We start from the raw sequence: 23,481 nt of genomic DNA, 5'->3' as shown, positions 1-23,481 counted from the left end.
GCAGCCGGGGCGCGCCGCGCATGCGCGACGGAGAGAGGCAGTGCGGCTCCCCGCGCCTGCCCGGCCTCGGGGCGGTGCCTGGTCCCTCAACCCCGCACTGGGAGCTCGCCCCTTGCCCTGCCCTCGGTCCGGGACCTCCTTCAGTCCCCCGGGAGCTGCCGCTCCCCCCACCCCCTGACAGCTTAGGCCGGCATTCAGCCCGAGGCTGAACTGAGGCGGGGCTCCCCGGCCCAGGGACAGGGTGCAAGTGGCCGGCCCCAGGTGAGGCTGGGCAGGGCCGGTAAGGCCTGAGGAGCCCCCTCCCTCCCACAGTTGTGTCCCTCTGTCCTGCGCTCCATAGTGCGCTAATATCCCTATCAAAACGCACTGCAATGCGGAACAGGAAATACTCTAAGGCCTCATCTCTTAACTGAAAGCAACTTTTGGATAAAAAGAATTTTAAGTAAAAGAAAAAACGCCTGGGAGTTCAAAGGCCATTCAGCAGGTTACAAAAAACTTAGTTAATCTAAATGTTCTGGAAAGGAATGGCAAAGGACAGGTATAGAGAAGCCATACTTCTGTGACTCCATGCACATTTGAGGTATGGCACAAAATATCCCTTTCTCCTTGTGCTATGCAGCTCACAAGGAGCAGGGTGTCAAATTCCTGATGTCCATAATTGTATTGGCCAGCAGCTGGAGAGTAAATTTCTTCCTACTGGGCAACTGGCCTGCTTCTCAGGTAATGAATACCTGTAATTGTTTGCTCTTTATCTTTGCAAAACAGCAAAAGCTTTTGGAGGTATGTCCGCAGTTAGTCAAGAAGTTTCAGCATCAGAAAACCTGTGCAGCTGAGATAGAGTATGGGAATTCAGGATAACGTATTTCTAATAGGAAAAGATTAATTTAAAACATATAGAAATGTAAATATGAGCTGTCAGAAATGTTGTTTCTGTAGAATCATAATCTGTTTAATCTTCATCTGTTATGACTTTAATTATCCTTTGTCCTTAAGTGTTCACTTAGATACCTTTTTATATTTTCCCTCCTACACTTCTCCTAAGATAAATGATCCCAGTCTCCTTGATCTCTTTTATTGCAAGTTTTCTTCATCTTTGCTTGTTTTCTCAGTCCCTCGTAATTTTGCAATTTCAGTCAGTTTTGAGCTACAATGACCAGAAATATAGAGCGTATCCTAAATGAGACTATTTCTCAGCTTTATATAACTGTACTTAAATGTTCTCTGTATTGTCATTATTCTATGTCTTGGCTGTCCTATTTGCTTGACTTTTGTGATCACCTCATGACAAATCATCATCATAAGAAACTGTATGAATCCTGTAAACGCCATTATAATGTTTATACTTTCAATTTCCCTGTATTTCTTCAATTTTTATTTTTTTTTTATTTTCTGGTACCGTGTTTTCACATTCATTTACCTTCTAGAATTCTTGAGTTCTTGCTATCTCTCTGATCCTGATTGACCTGTCTGCCCTCTAATATTTGTTGGTTTTCTACTTGTTTTTTTCAGTTCATAAATAAATGATTCATCGGAGTCCTAAACTCAGACACTATTAGAGCAGAAAGAGGCATTTCAGGAATTCATATGGACTGCAGGCTTAACTTGCATATAACTACTGAAACAGTACCGTAGTTGACTAACCCCTGCGAAACAGTATCTGAACAGAATATTGAGGTTATCTATCATTAAACTTTCACCCTTAACATAAACGTAGGTCTGCATTATGTCCATCTTTATATTTCATCCCTGACCTAGGATTTTTTTTTCTTAGTAGCCTTTTGTGTCAAAAGTCTCTTGGACTATTTTTAAACTTTATCATCAGATGATACGCATTTCTTTTGACAAGGTAGTTTGAGTAGCAGAAACGGCATTGGCATGCAAGTTTACAAGGAGGACTCAGGTTTCTGCTGAGCTCTCTGTTATGCCACTTGGCCAAAACCTTGAAAGTCTAAATTATGCCTGCCAGCTGCTATATATTCATTACCTGTTAGACATTTCTGTAAGAGATTGAGACATAATTATCTTTGCAGAAGACTAGTGCTAGTTAGACACTTTCAGATTATGTTTTTCTAGGTGTTACGATTTTTATTACTTTTCCCCCTACAGATATTAGATTTATAGTCTTATAATGTCTTATGCTACCCTACAAGATTTTTTTTTAAACACAGATATTTTCAGTAAACCTCCTGACTTACTTTAAAGCAGAGATTGGATGCTTTAAGTTAAGCTATTCTTAAACTCTTCCTAAACTTGTAAGTAAGCATCACCCAAACTAAAGGACTTTCTAAAGTGGAATAATAGCCTATTAGGCCAATTTATTTTCCTTGTAAAATGCAGTCAGTCTGCCTTCAATTATATTTTTAGATTGTGAGACATGAAAGTGCTATTGCAGTTTTTAAAATTTGTCTGCTTCCTAGTCTGGGAGACCACTTCTTATCACCAAAAAATAACAGGTCTGGTATAGGAATTGCACCTCATCAGTGAAAGCTGCTGAAAAACATTTTCTGAAATTTAGTTTGGCCATATCTTCTTGTTCACTTTTATCACAACAATACAGTGATTCTTTCAGAGGTAGCTGTTTGGCCCATTTGTATCTTCCAACACAGAAAAGGTTTGCTTTGGTAGTTTGTTTCCTCTTACTTCTTGGCTTCATTCCAGTGAAGTGTTCTAAATTCTGTAGTATTTGCTCATTTTAAAACATCTCTTGAATTATATTCAAAAGATACTCCCTTTCTCCAACTTTCCTTTTTTTGTTCAGTGATTATGTACCTTTTGAGATTGTGTGTTTGAATTAATTGATTTGAATACTACCTAAACCTTACAGTGACTCTTTAACACCTTCCAAATATCTGACATACAGCTTTAATGATACTGTGGCAACTCCTGCTTAATGGTATGACGCTATTGCTTCAGTGGCTGCCAGACGGCACAAGGACCAAGAATGATCTTATGTCTTCTAGAACTTACTGTACCAACAAACAACAGCATGAACAGTATTTTTCTCTAAAATTTGAACATTGAGCTGATTGACCATTTTTGTACAGAATGCCGATGACTAAGCCTTAGGATTTCAACGCCTCTGAACTCCCATAGGAGTGTGTATTCAGCTTGCACTAAATTCTTAACTCAAAAGTTGATACTATCGACCCACTGATAGGTTTGTTGTCTTTCATGCCATTTTGTAACTGTGTACATTCATCAGCGTGGTCTCTTCTCAGAATTTGCAGTTTTCTCTAATCCGTAGGTTCCTACAGCTACCATGCCATTCCTTATGGCCAGATTAAAAAAAAAAAAAAAAAGGACAGTTAATTAGCGTCCTTCAAATAGTACTGAGTGAATAAATTGCAATAAAAAAACCCAACGCAGTGAAGCATACAAACTGAGCGGAGCACAACTTGTCCCTCGCAGCTGGAAGTGGAGGCCCCGGGCCGGCGGCGCCGGCCTCACTGGTTTCCCGACTTTAGTAGCCCAGGCAAGCGTGGCGGCTGGGCACCGACAGCGCAGCCCTGCCGGCCCCAGGACCGTGGGGAGGCCCGACGCCCGGACCGCCTCCCGCCCCGGGGCAGGCGCTGGCCCCGACCACGGAGCAGGCGTACAGCCCGGCGCTCGCCAGCCCCGGCAGGGAAAGATGGCGGCGGCGGTGCGGCTGGGGCGGTGCGGTGTCCGTGGCGGTGCCGCGGCTTGCTTCTCTGGCACCGGGCGGGTAAGACGCTCCCTGCTCTGGTGGGGCCGAGGGCGATCGGCTGGCGCTTCGGGGGTGCTCCGCGACCTCCTCCTCCGCTTCCCCAGGGTTGTCCGGGCGCCCTTGTCCCGGCAGAGGACACGGCGAGTTTCTGCGGACGTTGCTGTCCGCTGTCCCGGAGCCTTCGCAGAGGTGCGGCCGCTGCTGCCCTGGCTATGGCCCCCTGCCCTACCGCAGGGCCGCTCCCGTTCCTCTGCCGTTTCAGCACAGGCTGTGGAGGCATTGGTGTCGCCCTTTGATGCCAGTAGCAAAGTTATGCACTACGGTTTAGGTAGAATGGTTTGAATGTTGCCGTCCAAGCAGTGCCATGGCTGATTTCTGTGGGTGTTGCTAGAGGCCGTTTCTAGTGAGTTCTGCTCAGGCACCGTGCTCCTGAGGGGGCCTTCTGCTGTAATGTCATGATTCTCCTTCACCCCCTGGCTGAAGGCTGGGTTTTAGTTTGTTCGTGTTTTGGGTGTTTCTGTTGTTTTGGGTTTTTTCTTCTTTTAATGCTGTTTCCTGGCTTCTGTATATCTTTGCACCTGATGTTTAATTTAAAACTTGATCTTAAGTGGTGGAATTATTAAATTGAGTGAATCCTGTCACGGAAGTCCCTTGTGCAGGCTAGTAATGAGACAATAGCAGTCTCATGAGAAGATTGCTGAATTATAGCAACTTTACTGGCAGCTTGGTATCATTACAGTACTTCGTTAGTTTTGGTGCAGTCTTTCTGCCAGCTTCCTCATCTTCCTTCCCCAAGCAGGAGGAAAACTGCTTGGGAGGTTTCTGTAGCTGTGAGCAAGAGGAATGGGCTGTGTCCATCGCTAACAGAGCACCTGGTCAGGGACACTCAGTACTGTGTAGGGATCATCTCTGGTTATCTCCTCATACTGGAGGAAAAGGGAATTCAAATGTCATCTTGATTTGCAGTCTGTGCTGTGAGCTGAAGTTCAGAGGGAGTCCTTCTCTCTCCCTGCATACCTGAAGAGGGATGAGATGAGTAGGGGACTACTAAGAGAGAGCCAAAAGAGAATATTCACGCACTCCTTTCCTGGAGGCGTAATAGTATCCTGGTACCCTGTGAAAATATGCAACTTATATTTTTGTTGGGATAATTTAAAAATTTCTTCTCTTTTCATGTATGTTTTTAAACACATATCAACCATTTGTCTTTTTGCAGGGACCAGTTCATTGAAGGCTAATTTACTGTAAATGGCATTTCTGCTGGCACAGAGTGTAATGCTGATAACCAAACCCTGCACAATTTTATCTGGGAGGTGGCATTGGTTTGCTTAGTAGTTCTAGTAACAACTGGGACAGGTCACATGGAGTTTGATTCTACCCCATTATCCAGTAAAGAAGAATGTTTTGTTGACTACAGTATAAAGGATCAAAGCCTTGAAACTACTGCTGAAGCTTTTGAATTTATAAATATATACACGTCTAATTTCAAAATAATATGGATTTGATATGCCTAAACTCCTTATGCACAAAGTACAGTACATTTATGAATCTGAAACCCAAATCCTGCTGCGAGTTTGTAATTAGTTGGTAATGGTTTTCCACACATTCTAGTAGAAGTGACAGACATAAGAATAACTAACTTTCAAAATAACAAATATCGTGATTAAAATATTTTTTAATAGTTCTCTAGTTGCAATGGAACATATGAAAATAGCTCAGGTACTTTCATAATATTAGCATTTATGTGAAAGTCCATGTGTTTTAGTGTAAAACAATCTAATTGTTCTTACATTTAGTTTCTAGTAGGGAAATTAGGGTTGTTAGCTCCACTGTCATAAGAAAATCTAAATCTTGTGTAACAGGCCTGTATACAGAAATGAGAAAAAACTATCTTTCCTCTTTTTTTCTTTCAGTTTTTCAGCCATGGGCCAATTGTGCTGCATCAAGACAGCAATGGACCACAAGCTGCGTTCTTTTCGCCTCTTCAAAAAGTGATGTTGCCACCAAATACCTTTCAAGGGAAAGTGGCCTTTATAACTGGTGGAGGTACTGGGATTGGCAAAGGGATGACAACAACTTTGTCCAGTTTAGGTGCCAAGTGTATTATAGCAAGCCGGTAAATATTAATGAAGACATTTTAGAGCTTTCATTTAGTACTGAATGCTGAATAGATCTGTTTTCTTTATAAAATTGATCAATTTATTCTATTTAGTCTATTTCAGTACACTTTTAAATTATAATGTCATATTGTAAATACCAGGGACTTGCAGATCCATCTACAAGTGTGTAACCAGCAGTAGGAAGAAATAAACTAAAAGCATTTCTGTGAAAAACAACCCAGAATATTAGACATAAATTCAGCAAAGGCCTAAAAGAGAACATAATATGAAATGGCCATTGTTGAACATTTTGAATGTATTATTGCAAGTGTTCTCAATACAGATTTGAATTGCAGTAAAGAATTAAAGCCATGCCTTTTAATTCTTACGACTTTAAGAACAGCCCTGATTTTCCCTTAACAAAGATGATTTTTAAACAATTCTCTTAAATGGCACCACAGTAGAGACTAGAAAAACAATCTCATTTTTAATCAAAATAAACAAAAGTGTTGTGGGATTTGTCCAAATAGTGGTTTAGGTATTTAGTTTTAAATCTGAATGTGCATGTCCCTTCTAAAGTACTAGTAGAGTAGTAGCTAAAACTAAGTTTGTAATGATTATGTAATCAGAATAAAGTACTTTTTCTAGCTTACCATGCTTGATTAGCTTAAGGTAGCCTCCCCTTGTAGTCACTTCTGAGTTGCTTTGAAGTATCAGTAACCAGAAATTATTTAGATTTAAATAGTTTTCTTTCAGAAAGTTAGTGACTAAATATAGTTTCTATCTTAAAGCTCAGTTTTCATGAAAATCAGCAACACGCATGCGTGCACACACTTATAAAATGTTATTTTAAGGTTTAGCTTATATTTGCTCAGAAAAAAACATAACCAGATTTTATTAATCTGAATTGTAATTACATTTAATTGAAATGTAGTGACATTTTATACTTATTTCTAGGAAGCTCGATGTTTTGAAAGGAGCAGCAGATGAAATTTCTTCTAAAACGGGGAATAAGGTAAATTTTTACAGAATTGTGAATATGTTAGTTATACTTTAAATGGTTATGAGATTTTTATGCACTTATGTCCTTCTCTGGGCTTATTTAATTTATGAGTGATATCGTTTTGAAGTCTTACAGCTGCCTTTCCATTATTATATAGGTTCACGCCATCCAGTGTGATGTGAGAGATCCAGTTTCAGTTAAGAATGCTGTTGCCGAAACAATCCAAGTGGCAGGACATCCTGATGTAAGTGTTCTAGTGAAAGGGAAGAACTTCAGTCTTCATTACAGAAAATACTCTGCATAGTAGGTATTAGGAAAATGACTATGACAGAAAGTTAATGGAATCTAAAGAGGCACTAGACAAAAGTGGCCATACGTCAAGATAAAGCTAACAGTCACAGTTAGACTGGTTGCTCTATTCCTGTGGTTCTTAAAATACTTAGCGATGAAATAGACAAAACATTATTGTCCTTACTCTGAGGACTAATGGTTTCTTTGTAAACAGTGGCACAATTATGATAGGATTCTTTGAATTAATTAAGTGAACAGCACGTTGTCTTTAAATCCTCCTGAAAAGGTGACTTACCTGTGTTGGTACCAAATTGCACCTGTTGCTTATTAACAGAATGTTTCACAAATTAGAAATGGAAGTAATCATAAACATCATCTTTGGTCCTTGCTTAGCTTATTAAAATACACAAAGAAGGTTCCAACTTGAAAACTTAAGCTCTCGTAAAATGAAGGAAAAAGTCTTCAGTCAAGCTAAACATCTGGGTTTTGATAGTCTGGCACAAAATACAGAGCTCTTTACATCAGAGTGTTGCTTTGAGAAGGGTGGTCTGGTGGAGCCTGAAGAATGATAGGCACCAAACTCTGATTTGGTCATGAGAAAAACAGCTCCGATTCTGCTAGCTGATAGAAAGTGTGATGAGGGTGTTAAATCTCGCTGACTAGCCTTTACATCAATGTTAAACTGTTTACTGTAGATTGAAACTGTCATCTGTGTATTGTAGACACTTTGCATTCACCAGTAGCTTCCTATAGACGTGAAAGAGAACCTTCTGAATTCTAAATGTGGTAAGAAGTGGAGAAACTATTTCTCACAGATGTATGCTATAACAGTGCTGTAAAATGAGACAGCTCACTATCCTGATTTGTAGACAAGGTACTCTGGATATTATTTTGACTGCTAGTTACTGCGGTTTTTGACCAAAGCACATCACAATCTCCAGGTTTTAAGTGTATGCAAAGAGGGAGGAGACTTCTTCCTATATATTACATTTTTAGTACACCAGTAATTTTCTGAATCAGGACTTCCCATGAGTTGTTCTTTACAGGCATTTCCTTCCTCTTTAATTTCGCATATTCTGTATGTTTAAGAGAGACTGCAGAGTAGATTGAGTATTCAGTTCTTTTTGCCTAGTTTTTCCTCTTAGTGACAGACATGACATGTAGGTTTATGAATATTGCAAGTCTGGGTGTCATTGCCACTGTGCATGTCAGGTGACATCTCGAAGATAGAAGTTAATGGCAGTATCATGTTCCTTCTGACTTTGGTTCATTCCATACCCAAGACTGCTACTCCCAAGTAGAAAGCAATCACTCTTTTGTCATATGGGTTGTTTGGGCAGTCATATATCTGCAAACCTCAAAGATCGTATCATGCAGTCCTTAGTTCACTAGTTCTATTACTGTGTCTTCACTATAGTTATTCAGTGATTCAAGTAACCTTGTCAATATCTTGAGGTGTTTGGATTTTTTTTTCTTCTTCAAACTGAAGGGAAGCCTTTATATTGTATTTGCCATCTATATGTATAATTTATGGCTGTTGTATTTTATTTGTTTTATATTAATGCAATATATGCTGTGCTTTATTTTGTTACTGAAAATTCTAATGCCTTAATTTAGCCCAGAAGTTCTTCAGGACAAAGCCTTTGGTTTATGTGCAAACTTACATGAATCTAGGTGCCATTCCATAAGTAATACATCATTTTACTGCTTCAGCATGTTGCATTATTATTAAATACACAAGATCTAGCCACATAAGTTTTGATTTAAAAACTGCTTATGTGATGCTTAGTCCCCTTAAAAAAATGTATCTAACTTGCTAGCTTGAAGGGCTAAGCAGATGATATATCAAAAGTATCCTCTGTCTAATTATTGCTTGTAGGAAGGCAACAAGTGACAGACATCTGTTCGAAAGAAGTATTGAACTAGTTGCTTGCAGTTCACTAAATCATAGTATTCTCTTTGTCACAACTGATTAGACTTCCTGTATGCAGCAGTCAGCTAATCCAGGCTAAATTTAGTCATCAAGCTACCTGAACTTCTTTTGCTTTTATTCCCATGCATCCATTACATTACATAAAATAGATGACCTTGGAACTTGGTGGGGACAAACTTTTCTGTTAGGATGCACTTGTGACACTATGGAAAATGGTGACTTAAGTCACCTACATTTACAGTTCCTCGATACTCGACTAGCAACTACAGCAGTTTGGAAATACAGCTCATTTTCTGTTACTGATACATATCTGTGCTGCAGATGTTAAAATTTCTGATGGATTATTCTCTCTCTCTTTCTCCCCCTCCCTTCCCCTCATGTGCCATTTGATGAGGATATTTTTACTTTTCCACCTGGAAACACTTAAGATGTTCCTTGTAAATTCTTTGCTTTTCTCTCAGGAAGAGTTATTTTTAGATAACTCCTAGGTTTTCCTTCATGTGTTTTAGGTTGTGATAAACAATGCAGCTGGAAACTTTATTTCCCCTTCTGAACGACTTTCTGCTAATGCATGGAAAACAATAACTGATATCGTGCTTAATGGTACTGCTTTTGTAACTCTGGAAATTGGAAAGGAGCTCATTAAAGTACAAAAAGGTACGTTAAACTTAAGATAAATGGTAACTAAGCATTGTGACATAATATTATTACTTGCTTTCCTTGCCTATTATAGCCAGTTTTGAAAGTTTGAAAAGAAATGCAATTTTTAACATTCTACATTTTTTCTAGAACGAAACTTAATTTTCAGTAAAGTCATATTTACAACTAGTTTGTACTAGTTATAAAACATTTTTAAATTTTAAAATTTTAAAAATAAGGCTTTTTTAAAAATATGCTGTTATTTCTTTTGAGTCTTTTATATCTATGTTGATTTCATTGAGCAACTGAGCATGTGGCATTTATTAAAATGAAAAGCAAGTCAGGATATCACTTTGAATTTTCTTCCTACACTTAAATAAATAAAATTCACAGCAGTGGTATTTGACTAATAACACTAGAGAATATTACCTTTGAGATAATTTGAAGAAGAGTTTCAAAACTGAAATCGGTATTAGGTTTTATTTTTGCAGGTATAATTCTTATTTCTAGACTACCTAGGAGTTTAATCCAATATTTTAGCTTTACCTTAAAAATATGATAGTTCTTTGATATACTATTTAGCCAAAGATTTACTTAACTAGGTTATTGTCTTTAAGGGAAAGATAATGTATGCCCTTCTATGTTACATCATAGATTATATGCGAAGAACTGCTTTCATTTTACATTATCTTCTAGTTATGAGTTGAAAAAGATGAGCTTATTTTTTGATCAGAATGATATCCCCAATAGCATTTAAAAGCAGTGAGGTATATTACAGTTTTCCATGTGCCCCCACTTCTGAATCCTGTTTTCTAGGTACAGCCACTGTGTTGAAATAATCCTTTTGTATTTGTACTGTTTCTCTAACTCTTGAATTAATTTAATCTCTTCGAAAGTCCTCTCCAAAAAGTACTCAGTGGATTTATACTGTTTAATGATAACAACATAAAGTTAATGTTCTTTCAGTAAGTCTGCAACAGTTTTGGTCAGTTGACAAGGTATTTCCTGCATGTATTGTAGCAGCAGATGAAAAAATAATTTCCAGCATTCTAGTGCTAATATTCCCACATTAAGAACCCATCCGCAACTATGGCTTACTATATCATTGTAGCACACTATTGTAATTGTTTTGTGGCTTTCCAGATGCATGCAGTCTCTCCCTATAATACTGTGAAATATGGCTTCAAAAATGCCTTTGTCTCTGCTGCTGATGAATGAAAAACTACTTTCCTTGCTTCTACCCTCAAATTCAGCAAAATCCAGAAGTCATTCACCTTCATGTTGTCTCTCTTCCTTTCACTTCTAAGCTTCCAAAACACATCAGTTTCTTTTGCTATTCCTTGCATGCCTTCTTTCTGGGGGGATTCTGTCTGTAAGTAAGACTTTTTATTTAACGCTTTCTTTAAGGCATGTTTTTGGAAGTAAATCAAGTGTACCTGTTTGTCCTCTCATTCTCCACCTTCATTTTCTTTTTGCTTGCTCTTTTTTTTTTAAAGTTTGAGCAGAATTGAGTTTCTGAAGTCATGGAGATGCTACCCAATGCAAATATTTTAGAACAGTCTGTGAGAACGCTATACATCTGTCAGTTACTAGAACACTGGCACATCTTTTAGGTCTGCAGCATGACCTACATTAAACCTAATTTAGTAAATAATAAAAGTGCTCTGCTTTTAGACTAAGTTTGTACTGGTATTTAAAAGGGATTTGTAATCTGCTAATGTGTTTTTTATGCAGTCAAGTTTTACAAAACAACAGGAGTTAATTAGTTAGATGTTGTCCATTTTATGAATATAGGCTTTAGAAATAAAAATTATGAACTGAAATGTACTTTAAACTTCAGAGCTGTAAATTTATCAGTCATTCTTCCTTCTGTGTTAGGTTCACCTAACTCACCTCTATTTAACCTGTATTTCTGCAAAATGTATAATTAACAATCAACTCTAGATAACTTCAGAGTTGTTTTGTGTTTTTTGCCTGTGTTGACTTTTCAGAGTCTCTCACTGTACGCTACTTTTTTATAAATAGGGTCCGTGGTTTCTAGATATTTACTGGCATTTCTACCAGTGCTTGTTTATGGTTCTCTTTAGTTTCTCTTGTGTAACGCTACTGTAATTTTTTAACTGAATCTCTACTTCATCGTCACATACGTTCTATCAGTTACGTATATTGTTTTAGAAAGATCCCTTGGGTAGCTATTCTAATTAAATTATTTTTAAAATACAGTAAGTAGAACAGTTATTTTAGTTACTGTGGCGTAAGTAGTGAACTGTCATCCCTTGTCCTCCATTTCCCAGTTACAGTAAGTTCATGCTAGTCATTGATCAGACAATCAGAATTTGCGGGCTTGTGTAAAAGAAAGGTTAAATAAACTGTTGCAGTTTCCATTATTTTCCATCATGGTTTTGCTAAATCTGTTATAAAATAAAACAATAACAGAAAGTGGTCTTTTTATAATACAGTTTATTGTGATAATGGAAAAAAGTTATGCAGGTTAATTTTGTCATAAGCTCTACTGCAGAAAAAGCTTCTGAAAATTTCTTTAAAAATTGGTTTTTTCTGCTTAAACTTTCACTCAAGCCCTAAACTGTGTCATTTTAAGATTATGCCAAGTTTAATTTTTAATGGTGATTTCCCCCCCCCCCCCCCCCCCCCCCCCAGCCAGGAATTGATGAAATTAGGGCAAATTACCTGGCTATTGACTACTAGGCTGGGGCAGCTTCTAAAAAGACATTGTAAGAACGTTCACTCCAGTTAGACTAATTTTCACATGTAAATTCATTATCAGCAGAAGTCTGAGAGTTTAGAACTTCGGAGCCTAATCAATAGCTATTTACACTTACATGGAAGAACTCTTAATGTTCATGGAGAAGAGGAAATGGAAATTAAAAGGCTTGAAAGCAAAGCTTCCAAGACTAGATTTTTAAAATACCTTTTTTACAACCCAGAATGAAATGTCATCCCTAACACTCGAGCTGCAAACTTCTGTACCACTGAGGTTGCTCTTACCTTAAGTTCAGAGTTTGATCTTCATGCATCTTTTGTTTGTTTGGTGTGGGGTTTTTTTAAAATGTTTTTGCATCTTCCAGGAGCAGCATTCCTGGCTATTACAACAATTTATGCAGAGAGTGGTTCAGGATTTGTGTTGCCGAGTGCCGCTGCCAAAGCTGGTGTAGAAGCAATGAGCAAGTGAGTAATACAGCAAAATGTCTGTTCTGCTTTTCACATCCTTCAGATAGAGTAATTGGTCTATAAAAATGAAGTTATTCCATTGTATCATAAGAGAACCCTCCAGCCTCCAGTATCCTAGCAAGAAAATAGTATACTGACAGCTTCTCACAGAAGGAAGTACTAACTGCTGTTATTATGATGATTTATATCACAAGGACAAGATAAGGACAAGTGGAACTACTTCTTCTGGGAATAGCAAGTTCTAAAGTTTCAATTACAGATTTTCGATAATCAGATTCTCTTGCATTCTCATAGATGAACCAGCACTTAAAACAGTTATTAGGGGAACTGTTCAAGGTCTATAGTGCCTTCCACTTTCTTTTGTCTCAGGAAAAGATATGCTTGTATTTGGGTGGAGTATACTGTTGCTTCACCTATCTAGTTTCATGAAGAAATGTCTTTCCTGTCAGTATTTTAAATTAAGGTCTGCAGTTATACTTAATTCAGAACTGTATCGTGTGACCTACCCATGTCACTCAGCAAACTAAAGGATTTCTATCATTAACTGTAAGACAGTCCTTTAGATCAAATAGGTCCTCCTCCGCACTTCAGCAGAAGGAATTGTATAGTTTGGCAGCCTTTTAGTAACTAGAATTCTTTTTCCAGAAAAAAATGAGGGATTGAATGATGGTCTTGATTTCTGTTCTGTAGAGCTGTAAGTCAAGTGTGTACTCTTCAGAGACTTTATGACCCAGCTAATTCATTCACCATAGTAAGCAATATATCTGAAGTACTGCTTATGCAGAGAAAATGTTGCCATAAACCAAAATTGTTCTACTGGTCCCGTTTTAGAATGTTACCACTGTTTTGTGTTATTTCAAAACATCTAGCATGAGAGTTATGTTAAAAACATTAGAAATGTATACTTCTGGCATAGTCTAAATTACCAGAGGAAGATGGTGGTCTGACAGTTGTTTGTCAAGGAGTTCAGGTGCCAAAATCATCTGTATGATTTGTGATGGAGAAAGAGTTGCTCCTTAATGTTGCTTTATCTATGATGCATTTATTAAATCAATATTCCTCCATTTGTGAATGTGATTGTTTTTTCTTCTCTGAAATGTTTTTTTTAAGAAAAAAAAAACAACCCTTAAGTGGAAATGCCTGTTTCAGGAAAAGTCTAGTATTTACACATTTGATTCAGTTTTAAATAATTTCTTTTGCTGAATAGCATTATTAAACTATTATGTTTAAAATATTGATGCATTCTGTTAATGAATTTTTAGGTCTCTTGCGGCTGAATGGGGTAAATATGGCATGAGGTTCAATGTGATTCAACCAGGTCCAATAAAAACAAAGGTACATAGCATGAAGTGAAACACAGCCTTGAATATGCTTTATAGTACAGACTTAAAAACTTTCAAATAGTCTAACCTTTGCTGTAAGTGTTAAATTCAAGTATGATTTCCTTGGTAGTCAAGACTGTGCTGGAATATTGAACACACTACCTCTCAATTCTTTTATGAAACAGCATTTCTTGAACTCCTGAAACCTACCACTGCCCTTTCTACTATACTAAATATCAATGAAACCTTTTTAAAAAATATTTATAAAATATTTAATGTTGATTCTTATCAACTGTATGCACCTAGTTTGTCAAGTGAATTGAATTCTTATACTTGGTGGAGTAAAAGTGCCTATTTCTGCCTAAACTCCTAATTTTTAAGCAAAAAGTCTCATGAATTCCAAAATTTCAGTATCTCTTTTAGGTATATGAGAACAGAATCTCACTAGTTTTGTTGAAAATCACAAAACTAGAAGGAGAAAAACTAAGTCAGCAAGGAAATGTGAAGCTTTGATATGAGTGAAAAGGAGGACTGGAGGGTTTGAAGGAAGTAATCCAGACCAGCTGGAACAGGAAGAAAAAAGAAAGTCCAGGGAGAGGAGGATCTGTTTCATATTGAATCAAAATATTAAAATTATAAGCAGTAACAGCTAATAATGGTATTACTACTACCTGTAAAATGTTTCACAGTTGGTTCAGGCTGTTGTTTTGGGGATAGGGTGCAGAGTTGCTTCTTTTTTGCTTTTTTTGCCTTTTTTTTTTTTTTTTTTCCTTTTTTCCTCTTGTCAGTATTAGATGCTACACTGGACAACTCAGTTTTACCTTTTTTGACTGTAAAGAAAGATGTGGCAGTATCAGCAGGGTGATAAGAATGTTGAAACAACATTAGAGTCAGACCAAAAGTCCTCAAGGCCTTGTATCTGGTGGATTTTTAGGCAAGTGTAGAAGAAAAACTTTTAATGACATTTCTTCTTTGTCTCCAGCCTCTGGCAGTCTGTGGCCCAGGAAGTTTGATACAGTTGGTATCTCTTCATATTGTAATCATCTTGATGGATTTTTTCTTCCATTAGTTTGTCCTATTCCTTTTTGAATCCATATAAACTCTTGGCATCTGCTATGTCGCACAGCAAGATCACTTTGATTTATAGATTCTCATAATTTTTGGCGACTTAACTGCTTTATATGTCAATATTGCCGCCTCCTGTTAATGGTTCTGATTTAAACTAATAGTGTATATCCCGCTTGAGGTACTGTGTGTTCTTAATAAAGTACTACGTTTGTCATACTGATTCCAAGCTAAAATTTCCCTGACAGCATAAAAAGGTAGACTGGCTTTACTTAAAACAGCATATTGCAAAATTGAGGCTTTCTGCCTTAGGGACTACATCCGTGTCTTTGAAAAACACTGTTGTAAGTCATGAGAGGAAAAGAAAAAAGCGTTCAAGCGCAATACCATTAAGCTTATAAACTGGAATTTAAAAACATGGCAATAGAAGACTTAAATGGTGTGAGTACAGCCATGATTACATAAATTATAGTGTGCTTTAACTCTCATAACTTCAGTAACTGTTAAGTAAACTGTAAATGCTACTAATACACTTGTGATTTTGCCTGGGAAGGTTGTTTCTTGTTAAGGAGCCAGGAAGAACAAAAAACCTAAAATTCATCTATTTTCCATGCCATTCTAAGCTGTTTAAATGCTAAAACTTCCAGAGACTTAGTTTAGTTCTAGTCATTGCTGCAATTTAACTGAACTTGATTTTTTTGTTTTCTTTTCAGTTTACTTACTCTGTCATGTGTAATTTATTTCTGTCACTTCTCTGCTCCTCTTCTCCCCTTGTTCCTCTCCACTGTCCATGCAGCAATTGTGAGTCCTCCTTATTCCCTCAAATGTTTGTCAAAGGTGTTTGGGAAACAAAGATTATTAACCCCTTTTGTTTTTCATAGATAGATGTTGGGTGACTATCCCAAAGGTATCCCAGCTTATCATCCTTAGGAGATGCATATCAGTGCAACAGGGATAAATTGTTTTCTGTTTCCTGATTTCTTCTTTTTCATCCTACTGACAAAGAGGATGTAGACAGTTTACTCACAAATGTTAACTTCCGTATTGTTTATGCAGAGTCAAATCTCTATTGGATTCTAATTTCTGATGTAGTTATAACTTTTTTTTTTTAATGTTTCTCTTAATTCTCAGGGCGCTTTTAGCCGCCTTGATCCAACAGGCTCATTTGAGAAGAAAATTATTGAGAGGATTCCTTGTGGTCGTCTGGGAACTGTAGAAGAAATTGCAAATCTTGCTGCCTATTTCTGCAGTGACTATGCAAGCTGGGTTAATGGAGCAGTGAGTTTTGGTTGATCTTTTTTATACAATTAACCTGATCATGATCTGAGTTTTGCTGATATTTTTTTAAAGTCCTGGTTCCAGAAATGAAACAAAAGCTGTTACTTTGAAATTCTTTACAAGCATTGTTAACCTTTTAATTGTAATGCATGGTAGTTAGTACCTTTAAAAAGAACTTTTAAAAGTGATTGAATTACATTATTTTGAGCATGGGTTTTTCTGCTCCAAATCAATAAAAATTATTTTCATAGTCCGTAACCAGGGAATGCTACAGAAACCCACTATTATTAAATAACACTGCTTATGTTTTTTCTAGGTTATTAGAATGGATGGTGGAGAATATGTTTCTATGGCAGGAGAATTCAATGATTTGAAGAAGGTATTAAATTCCTTGCTTGCTATTTTACATTCAAACAAATACTTAGATGTGTAATTATTATATGGAATTCCAATAAAATGCTCTTTTTCTTTTATTAGGTTACCAAAGAGCAGTGGGATATGATGGAAGCAATGATTAGAAAAACAAAAGGCTCTTAAAGTACGTATGGTGGAGATTTTTGGAAGCGAACCACCACTATTTCATGAATATTTAGAAATAACCAATTGAGAAATAGCCTCCAAAATATTTTGTATACTAATTTCAATAAAATATTTTTAAATTGTCATATTTTATTTTTCTCATCTACAGTCTAATCTGTTGCCAATAGTGAACAACAGCTGTTCACTGAAATTTTATTATTCTCTAGATTATGTCGTAGATAGCCATGCCATGGTCTACAATTAGCTTTTTCTTTAACATTTCAGAAGATTTTTTTTTTCTTTCTCATATATATGCAAGTATCTTTTAATATTGCAATTCCAGTAGCATTTCAGAATTATCATAAATGAATACAATTGTTAATCTGAGGAAAAACTAAGAAATTAAGTCCTAATTTTCACACTTCAGTAGTAAGTCCTAAACTGGCAAATAACAAAACTTTCAAGTTATCAGTAGTACTGCATACACTGAGATAGGATGTAACTCCTGTGGTTTCTTACAAAATCTTGAAATAAATAACCATCTTGGTCTCATCTTTTGCTGACATTTTCAATCTGTTAATTATGTTATGCTGAACTTTAAAAATGGCATTTAAGGACTGGCAATGCCTTTTTAAGGAGCTTGCTCTTTGTCATGATTAAGTTAATGTTCTTGAAAATGAGGAAGTAAAAATCATTTGCCATTAGCGTCTGTGTGACTAGGGGAGTCTCTCCATAAAAAATGGTTTACTTGAGACTAATAAATGACATCAGTATATTGGGATGGAAAGCATTAAAACTTCATTGGTTGAGATTTACAGAAATCCCTAGCTTTCGTTTGCATTCACAGACTGGTCCTAAAGAAGCTTTAAGATGGCATTACCTCTGAATCTAGTCAGTTTATTCATCCCAAGTAAGCAGGTGATTGAAAAAACAAACCAACCAACCAACCACTGTTTATTGCTGTCCCTCTTTTAGTATTACTACATTTTCCAGATTAGGGAGTTGCCCATTGTTTGTGTGTCATCCCGTCCCCCCCGTGTCCCCCCCCCCAACAATGGATGGAATTCTTCAAAGAAATTAACAGGCCTTTACAGCTTGACATACATGCCTTTTTGTTTTTCGGTTGTTTATCCTGAGCTCCAGACCATCCACACGTACAGCATGGATATGCAATGTCTTCCTTCAGGTGCTGGCAGTGGTCTTGTTCTTTTACCCACACTTCAGGTCATACTTGCATATGCCAGCATCTGACTTTGAAATAATTTGATTGCATTAATAAAAAGCTGAAGCAAGCTAATACATGTTCTGCTGAAAGCATGAAATAATTAGTGCAGGCTTCCAGGTGCCAGCTTTCTCCTGGGAGTGATTGTCCTCTGGGGGATTGAAAGCATCTGTGCCATTGGTAAGAAAGCAAATGTGTTTATCATACTAGCCTTCCAGGTGTGTCTCAAATATAATGTAAAGCTTTTTTATAGCGTCTTGGGTTTTGGTAGGTCTACTGTCAAGATCAAATTCTGACATGATACCCATGTCTTTTCCCCAAAAAGTGATTTAATTCAGAAGTTAGGCCCATATATACTGTTCTTTCCTCATTGTCCTTTGCATGTACTTTTATTTTCACTTCATATGGGACACAGTTCCATGTAAGGCTTTGACACTTGGAAAAAAAGTGTTTCAGAAAAAAATTCAAAGGTATATTTGTGAGCTGTGGTATGATCAAGTATTTCTCTGTGGTATTTAGTAGGGTATCCTCTGGAGATGGGCTGTCAATGAAGATAAGTTCCTACTGGTCTCCTGCATCTGTGCTTGTGCACGACTTTTACTGTAGGAAAGTTTGTCATGTGGTTGAAGTACTGGACTGAGATTGAAGATAACTGTTTAGTCTCCAACATTGTCGCAGGCTTTGTGTGACCTTAAGTTATTTGTGTTGCATCTGAACAGCAGGGCAGGTACGCTTTGCAGCATTCCCTGAGGAGCTGTTCATCTGAAGCAGGGAGAGTGGCACATACCTTTTGGCTCAGAAAACATAGGTCCTGGCTGGGGCACAGGTCAAAAAGATCAAGAAAAGAAATATATTCTGTCTCAACATTAAGTTAGGATCAAGCTACACTTGGCTTTGGGGGCTAGGAAGCACGCTGGCTGTCACGTATTCTTAATCCATCTCTCTTCCCTGCATGTAAAATAGTAGTAATGATACGTCTTTTTTTTTTTAATCTTGCATACTTTTTTTTTTTTATAATCCTACATACTATTTAATGTATTTTTTAGATATTGAAAGCAGAGGGATTTTTTTGGTGAGGGTAGGGTGAGATGGAAATGGAAAGGCAGAGGAGCAGAGGAGGATAAGGCTAGCCCAGCTACAGTTATTTTTTTTTCCAAATATTTCAGTGCTAGGTATGGTGGTGCTTAGATGCAATGCCTACTGACACAGTAAATACCAGAAATCCATTTTGTGGCTTTGAACACACAGACCCAACTATTCTTTGGCTCAGCCACCACTGTAATATTGCTTTGCCTGCATATGTCATTTGTTTAGAAAGTAAGCTTTTCAGAGCTCAGTTCAGAAATGTTTCTCTGCAAAAGGCAGTGGGTTCCTATGTAACAGTGCTTACAGAATTTCAGGTGCTTTCGCAGTTGAAAATGAATACAGGCCATCTTTGCATCTAGGAGAAACTCGCTTTAATTCATAGTGAACCTTTCGGGGACTGAAGCTCTTTTCTGAACCATCAGAGTTACTGGAACATGTCTTCTAAGTGTGGGCTTTGTCCTTTGTTTGATAAGGTCAGAATATTGAAGAGGCCTCTTAAAGCCTGTCTTGCAAATAGATACTGGGTATTCAATAGCAGAATATTTATCACTTGCAGAAACAGGTATTGCTTCCAAAGTATTGCCCTCTACCTGTTTACTGTCCATAGCTAAATGAATTATTAATTGTAAAGTGACAACACAACATTTTTAAAGCATGTTATTCAGTGATAGAACCAGAAAGCACATTTTAAATTTTAATGAGCATCTATAATAAGAATAGAGTCTATTTTATCTTACCTATATACCAATGGCATCCAACTAAGCAAGTTAGTTGCTTTTAGATTCTGAACATTCTGTCTTGACAATGTCTTGATGCAGGTTTTAGAAATGGCATATAAGGTTTTAAAGAGTTATGTGTTACTGGATACCTTATAAAATATTTCCTAATATATAGACTTAGTTAAGTGAAAAAACTTAACTCTGATCTAGCCATTACTTCTGCAGGAGAATGGAATAGTCTGGCTTGAATTCATTTCCCTCATTAAAAGAGTTGTTAGACTTTAGGGACAGGAGATGAACATTACTATGAAGAGATGAATGTTGAACATCTCAAGTTTATATTTTTCCTACATACAGTTTAATTGTTACTAAAGTAGCAACACATAACATCTGAACTCAGGAAAAGAACAGGAGAAACTAGATCTATAGCGACTACCTAACCCAGGCAGTGTCTGGCTTGGCTTGGAAATTCTAAAAGAACCTGTTCCCAAATGCCCACGAGGATGAGACTGCCCTGGAAGAGGCGTAAAGTACCCCTAAAGCCCAAGCGGTGCCCAATCCGTAAGCGTGCTCCACAGCTGTGTATTGTGCACACTTACAGACTGACAATCTGGAGACCACGGAAGGAGTCAGTAGGGTTGCAGAGGCAGTTTCGTTTTCATGGATTACAAGGAAAACTTTCCTGGAGTCCAAATACCTGTTTTTAAATTACTTTTGCGTGACCTGTCAGTCAGAGGTGTTAACGCTTCCGTGACCACAGCTGAGAGAGACTCCCAAAGGAGGATTCATTGTTTTCAAGTGAAAAGTACATCTTGACTGCTTGATTAAATCTTGAAATTACCCCTGTTATTTCAGTTGATGATTTATTGTATTTGAACCTGTTACAATTTCTTAGATGAATTCTGTGCCACAAAAGCGGTATTGTATTATGGTAGAGGCTTACAAACAAGTTATGAAAATCATTTGAGGTTGCAAATGAAAGAGATTAGTTGTATTACCTCTTCGCTATGATACCAGAACTGCTGTCAGTCTTGGATTCTCCTCTTTCTGGGAATTCCCTCCTCTTGAATATTTCAACTACTGTTGAGAATATTGCTATTACTTACCAATTCGAGAGTCTGCCTTACAACCAGAAGGTGACCCTATTTGAGGGAACTGTGAGTTCCTACCTGTCCATACTGGCTTCCAAGTTCTTTGGCACGTGAACTTCTCATTTATCTTTCCTTTTATTTTTTCACATGCTGATAACACATAAGTAAAGACACTGAATTGCAAGGAATTTTCTGCCTTTATGTAACTCCGTGGAGCATCTTGTGTTGTAGCCGCTTAACATATAACCCCACTTTAATGGAGGTAAAACCCCCAATCTGTTATGTGATAATTTAATATGCAGTAAAATAAAATTATCTTTGGGATTTTGGTGCATTGGCCTGCTTTTAATTGGTGCGGAACGACTTCAGTTGGTTTCAGCGGGATTTGGAGGTGCTCAGCACTTCAGAAAATCAGGGCACATATATTTGGGTGCCTAAACACGAATTCTGAGCCTCCTCGTAGACACAGCAAGTAGGTGTGGATTTTGATATGCCTCCACAACCAGTGATTATAGCCATGATTATGATGAGGGCTTAGTATACACGCACAAGATATCAAATGGAAATTATTCAGAAAAAGCTAAAGCTGTCTAATGAAATACAGACTTAATCCTAGTTCAAGTGCAGTTTAGCAGCAGCGCGTGCGTGTTTTGTGAGACGAGGTTCATTTTATGTAAAAGTGCTGCCGGGTCTCAGCATCCTGATCTGTATTTGACATTTGCACATGGAATGTGCAGTCTACAAATTTCTTAAGCTTGCTGGGGTAATCTTTCCAAAGATAAATAACTATGCTGTGAAAAGGGGGAATTAGACCAGTTCTATGACCGTTCATGAAATTTTCCTGGTAGAACATGGAGCAGTGAACGAAAGCCAAATTGCTTGCTTTAAGGCCCACGTTCAATCCTAATTAAATCGTCAGTGAAAATTAGCACAGCTAGAAGCAGGCACTCATTATGCCTGACCTGATACTGTTAAAGTTTACACCTGTCGGCAACTACTGTATTTATAATGCAAAAGGTTTTTAAAGGGCTTAGTAATTACTGGATATTTTTTTTCTTGGACCATTAGTAAAAGTTTGGTACTTTGTGCTTTAAAATGAATAGAAAATCACTTGACTTGATTTGAATAGGGAAACATTGTGTTAAGTTTTCGTCTGTACACATTTACACTAGAATGGGCTAAAATTTTGCACAGCATACTTGTGTGCAGTTTTGTAGGACTGTATTTATTAGCTTGAGTGATTATTTGAGTATTTATTTAAATAAAATACATGGTTTTAGACATGGTTAACCACTTCAGTAAAGTAGATCTCATGTGTCTGCCTGTCAGCCAGTTTCTCTGTTTAGCAGGAATATTGCATACCTACGCTACCTCGTGTAATTAATTTTTGTGCATGCTATTATTTTACTTTCAGTCTTTCTTTTGGTCACCAAATGTCTACCAGGAGAAAGAAGCTTCCAGTCTTCCCTATCATCACCTCTCTTACTATTCCAAGCGTTGTTCTGCCCCAACCCTGACATTTTAAGAGCTCTGCCCAGGAGATTTTAAAACCTGGAGTTTTTATGGTTGTGATTTACCTGTATTTGCTACACTTTGCTTTGCACTGAAGTAGTAGACACCTTTGCTAGAACTGGGCTTTTAAGTTGCTGTCTTTTAAACCAAGTTTTATTTGTGAGGAATAACTGCAGGAGACATTCTGCCTGTGGGTAAACAGACCTGCTTTCTGTGTCGTGATCCGCAGCAGAGCCAGCTGGTGGGAGCAGCAGTAGTAGAAGGGTGACTTCAGAACAGATCTGTGACAGGTAACTCGCGTTCAGGAAAAAAGATTCCAATTTCTGTGATGACTTTTTTGTCAAAACACTTCAAACACTTTATCTTCCACTGGAATGATTTTGGCAAACAGTCACATTATATTTTTGCATACAAGTTTTTGTGTTTTTTCTGTACCTTTACACCATTAAAATGTTAAAATAAGGCAAAATCCAGGGTTTCAAGTGCACAGTGTGAACAATATAAATCATTTATTGTACTGATTGATAGGCAGATTCACTGTTCCTTCACTTAACATACACAACTGTATTTCACATTGCATAGAGAAATGAGAACAAGCCAGTGAGAAGTGAAATCACTGTGCGTGGAGTGGGAGTAAAGCGATAAGAACGAGCTAGCTTAATCTTTAATTTTTTGTGGCTTTCTTCAGCAAGGCCCCATCCTGCACCACCTACTCCTTAACTTTACAAGGCTCTGACCGGAGAGAGCCCAAGACCATTAGACCGTTCCTGAAATGGTATTTAGTCGCCCGAGTTCACCTGAGGAATTTGAGGATTCGTTTCAGTGGGA

At 37.5% G+C, this 23,481-nt stretch overlaps 1 protein-coding gene across 2 annotated transcripts; it reads left to right on the top strand.

Moving 5' to 3' along the window:
* The first annotated feature begins 3,437 nt into the window (after positions 1-3,437).
* DECR1 (2,4-dienoyl-CoA reductase 1) lies at positions 3,438-17,171 on the top strand. 2 transcript variants are annotated; one of them, XM_075743754.1, is made up of 10 exons: positions 3,438-3,703; positions 5,599-5,801; positions 6,742-6,799; positions 6,945-7,031; positions 9,521-9,668; positions 12,737-12,836; positions 14,102-14,174; positions 16,358-16,504; positions 16,821-16,883; positions 16,982-17,171. In XM_075743754.1, the coding sequence occupies exons 1-10, from the start codon at positions 3,629-3,631 to the stop codon at positions 17,039-17,041; spliced, it is 1,014 nt and encodes a 337-aa protein (XP_075599869.1). In that variant the 5' UTR covers positions 3,438-3,628; the 3' UTR covers positions 17,042-17,171. The 2 variants fall into 2 exon arrangements, with proteins under 2 accessions (XP_075599869.1, XP_075599870.1); XM_075743755.1 differs by having other exon boundaries at positions 3,621-4,013.
* The last annotated feature ends 6,310 nt before the right edge of the window (positions 17,172-23,481 follow it).

Source organism: Balearica regulorum, chromosome 2, assembly GCF_011004875.1.
Source record: "Balearica regulorum gibbericeps isolate bBalReg1 chromosome 2, bBalReg1.pri, whole genome shotgun sequence".
In the NCBI taxonomy this organism is placed as follows: Eukaryota; Metazoa; Chordata; class Aves; order Gruiformes; family Gruidae; genus Balearica; species Balearica regulorum.
Note: the sequence above shows the minus strand (reverse complement) of the source record. Positions and strands in the feature narration are given on the sequence as shown.

Excerpts from the sequence above, each read along its gene's own strand:
- DECR1 (XM_075743754.1), top strand. The coding sequence starts at position 3,629 with ATGGCGGCGGCGGTGCGGCTGGGGCGGTGCGGTGTCCGTGGCGGTGCC. Across the intron at positions 5,802-6,741 it reads AAGTGTATTATAGCAAGCCG|GAAGCTCGATGTTTTGAAAG; the intron begins GTAAATATTAAT and ends ACTTATTTCTAG. Across the intron at positions 7,032-9,520 it reads AAGTGGCAGGACATCCTGAT|GTTGTGATAAACAATGCAGC; the intron begins GTAAGTGTTCTA and ends CATGTGTTTTAG.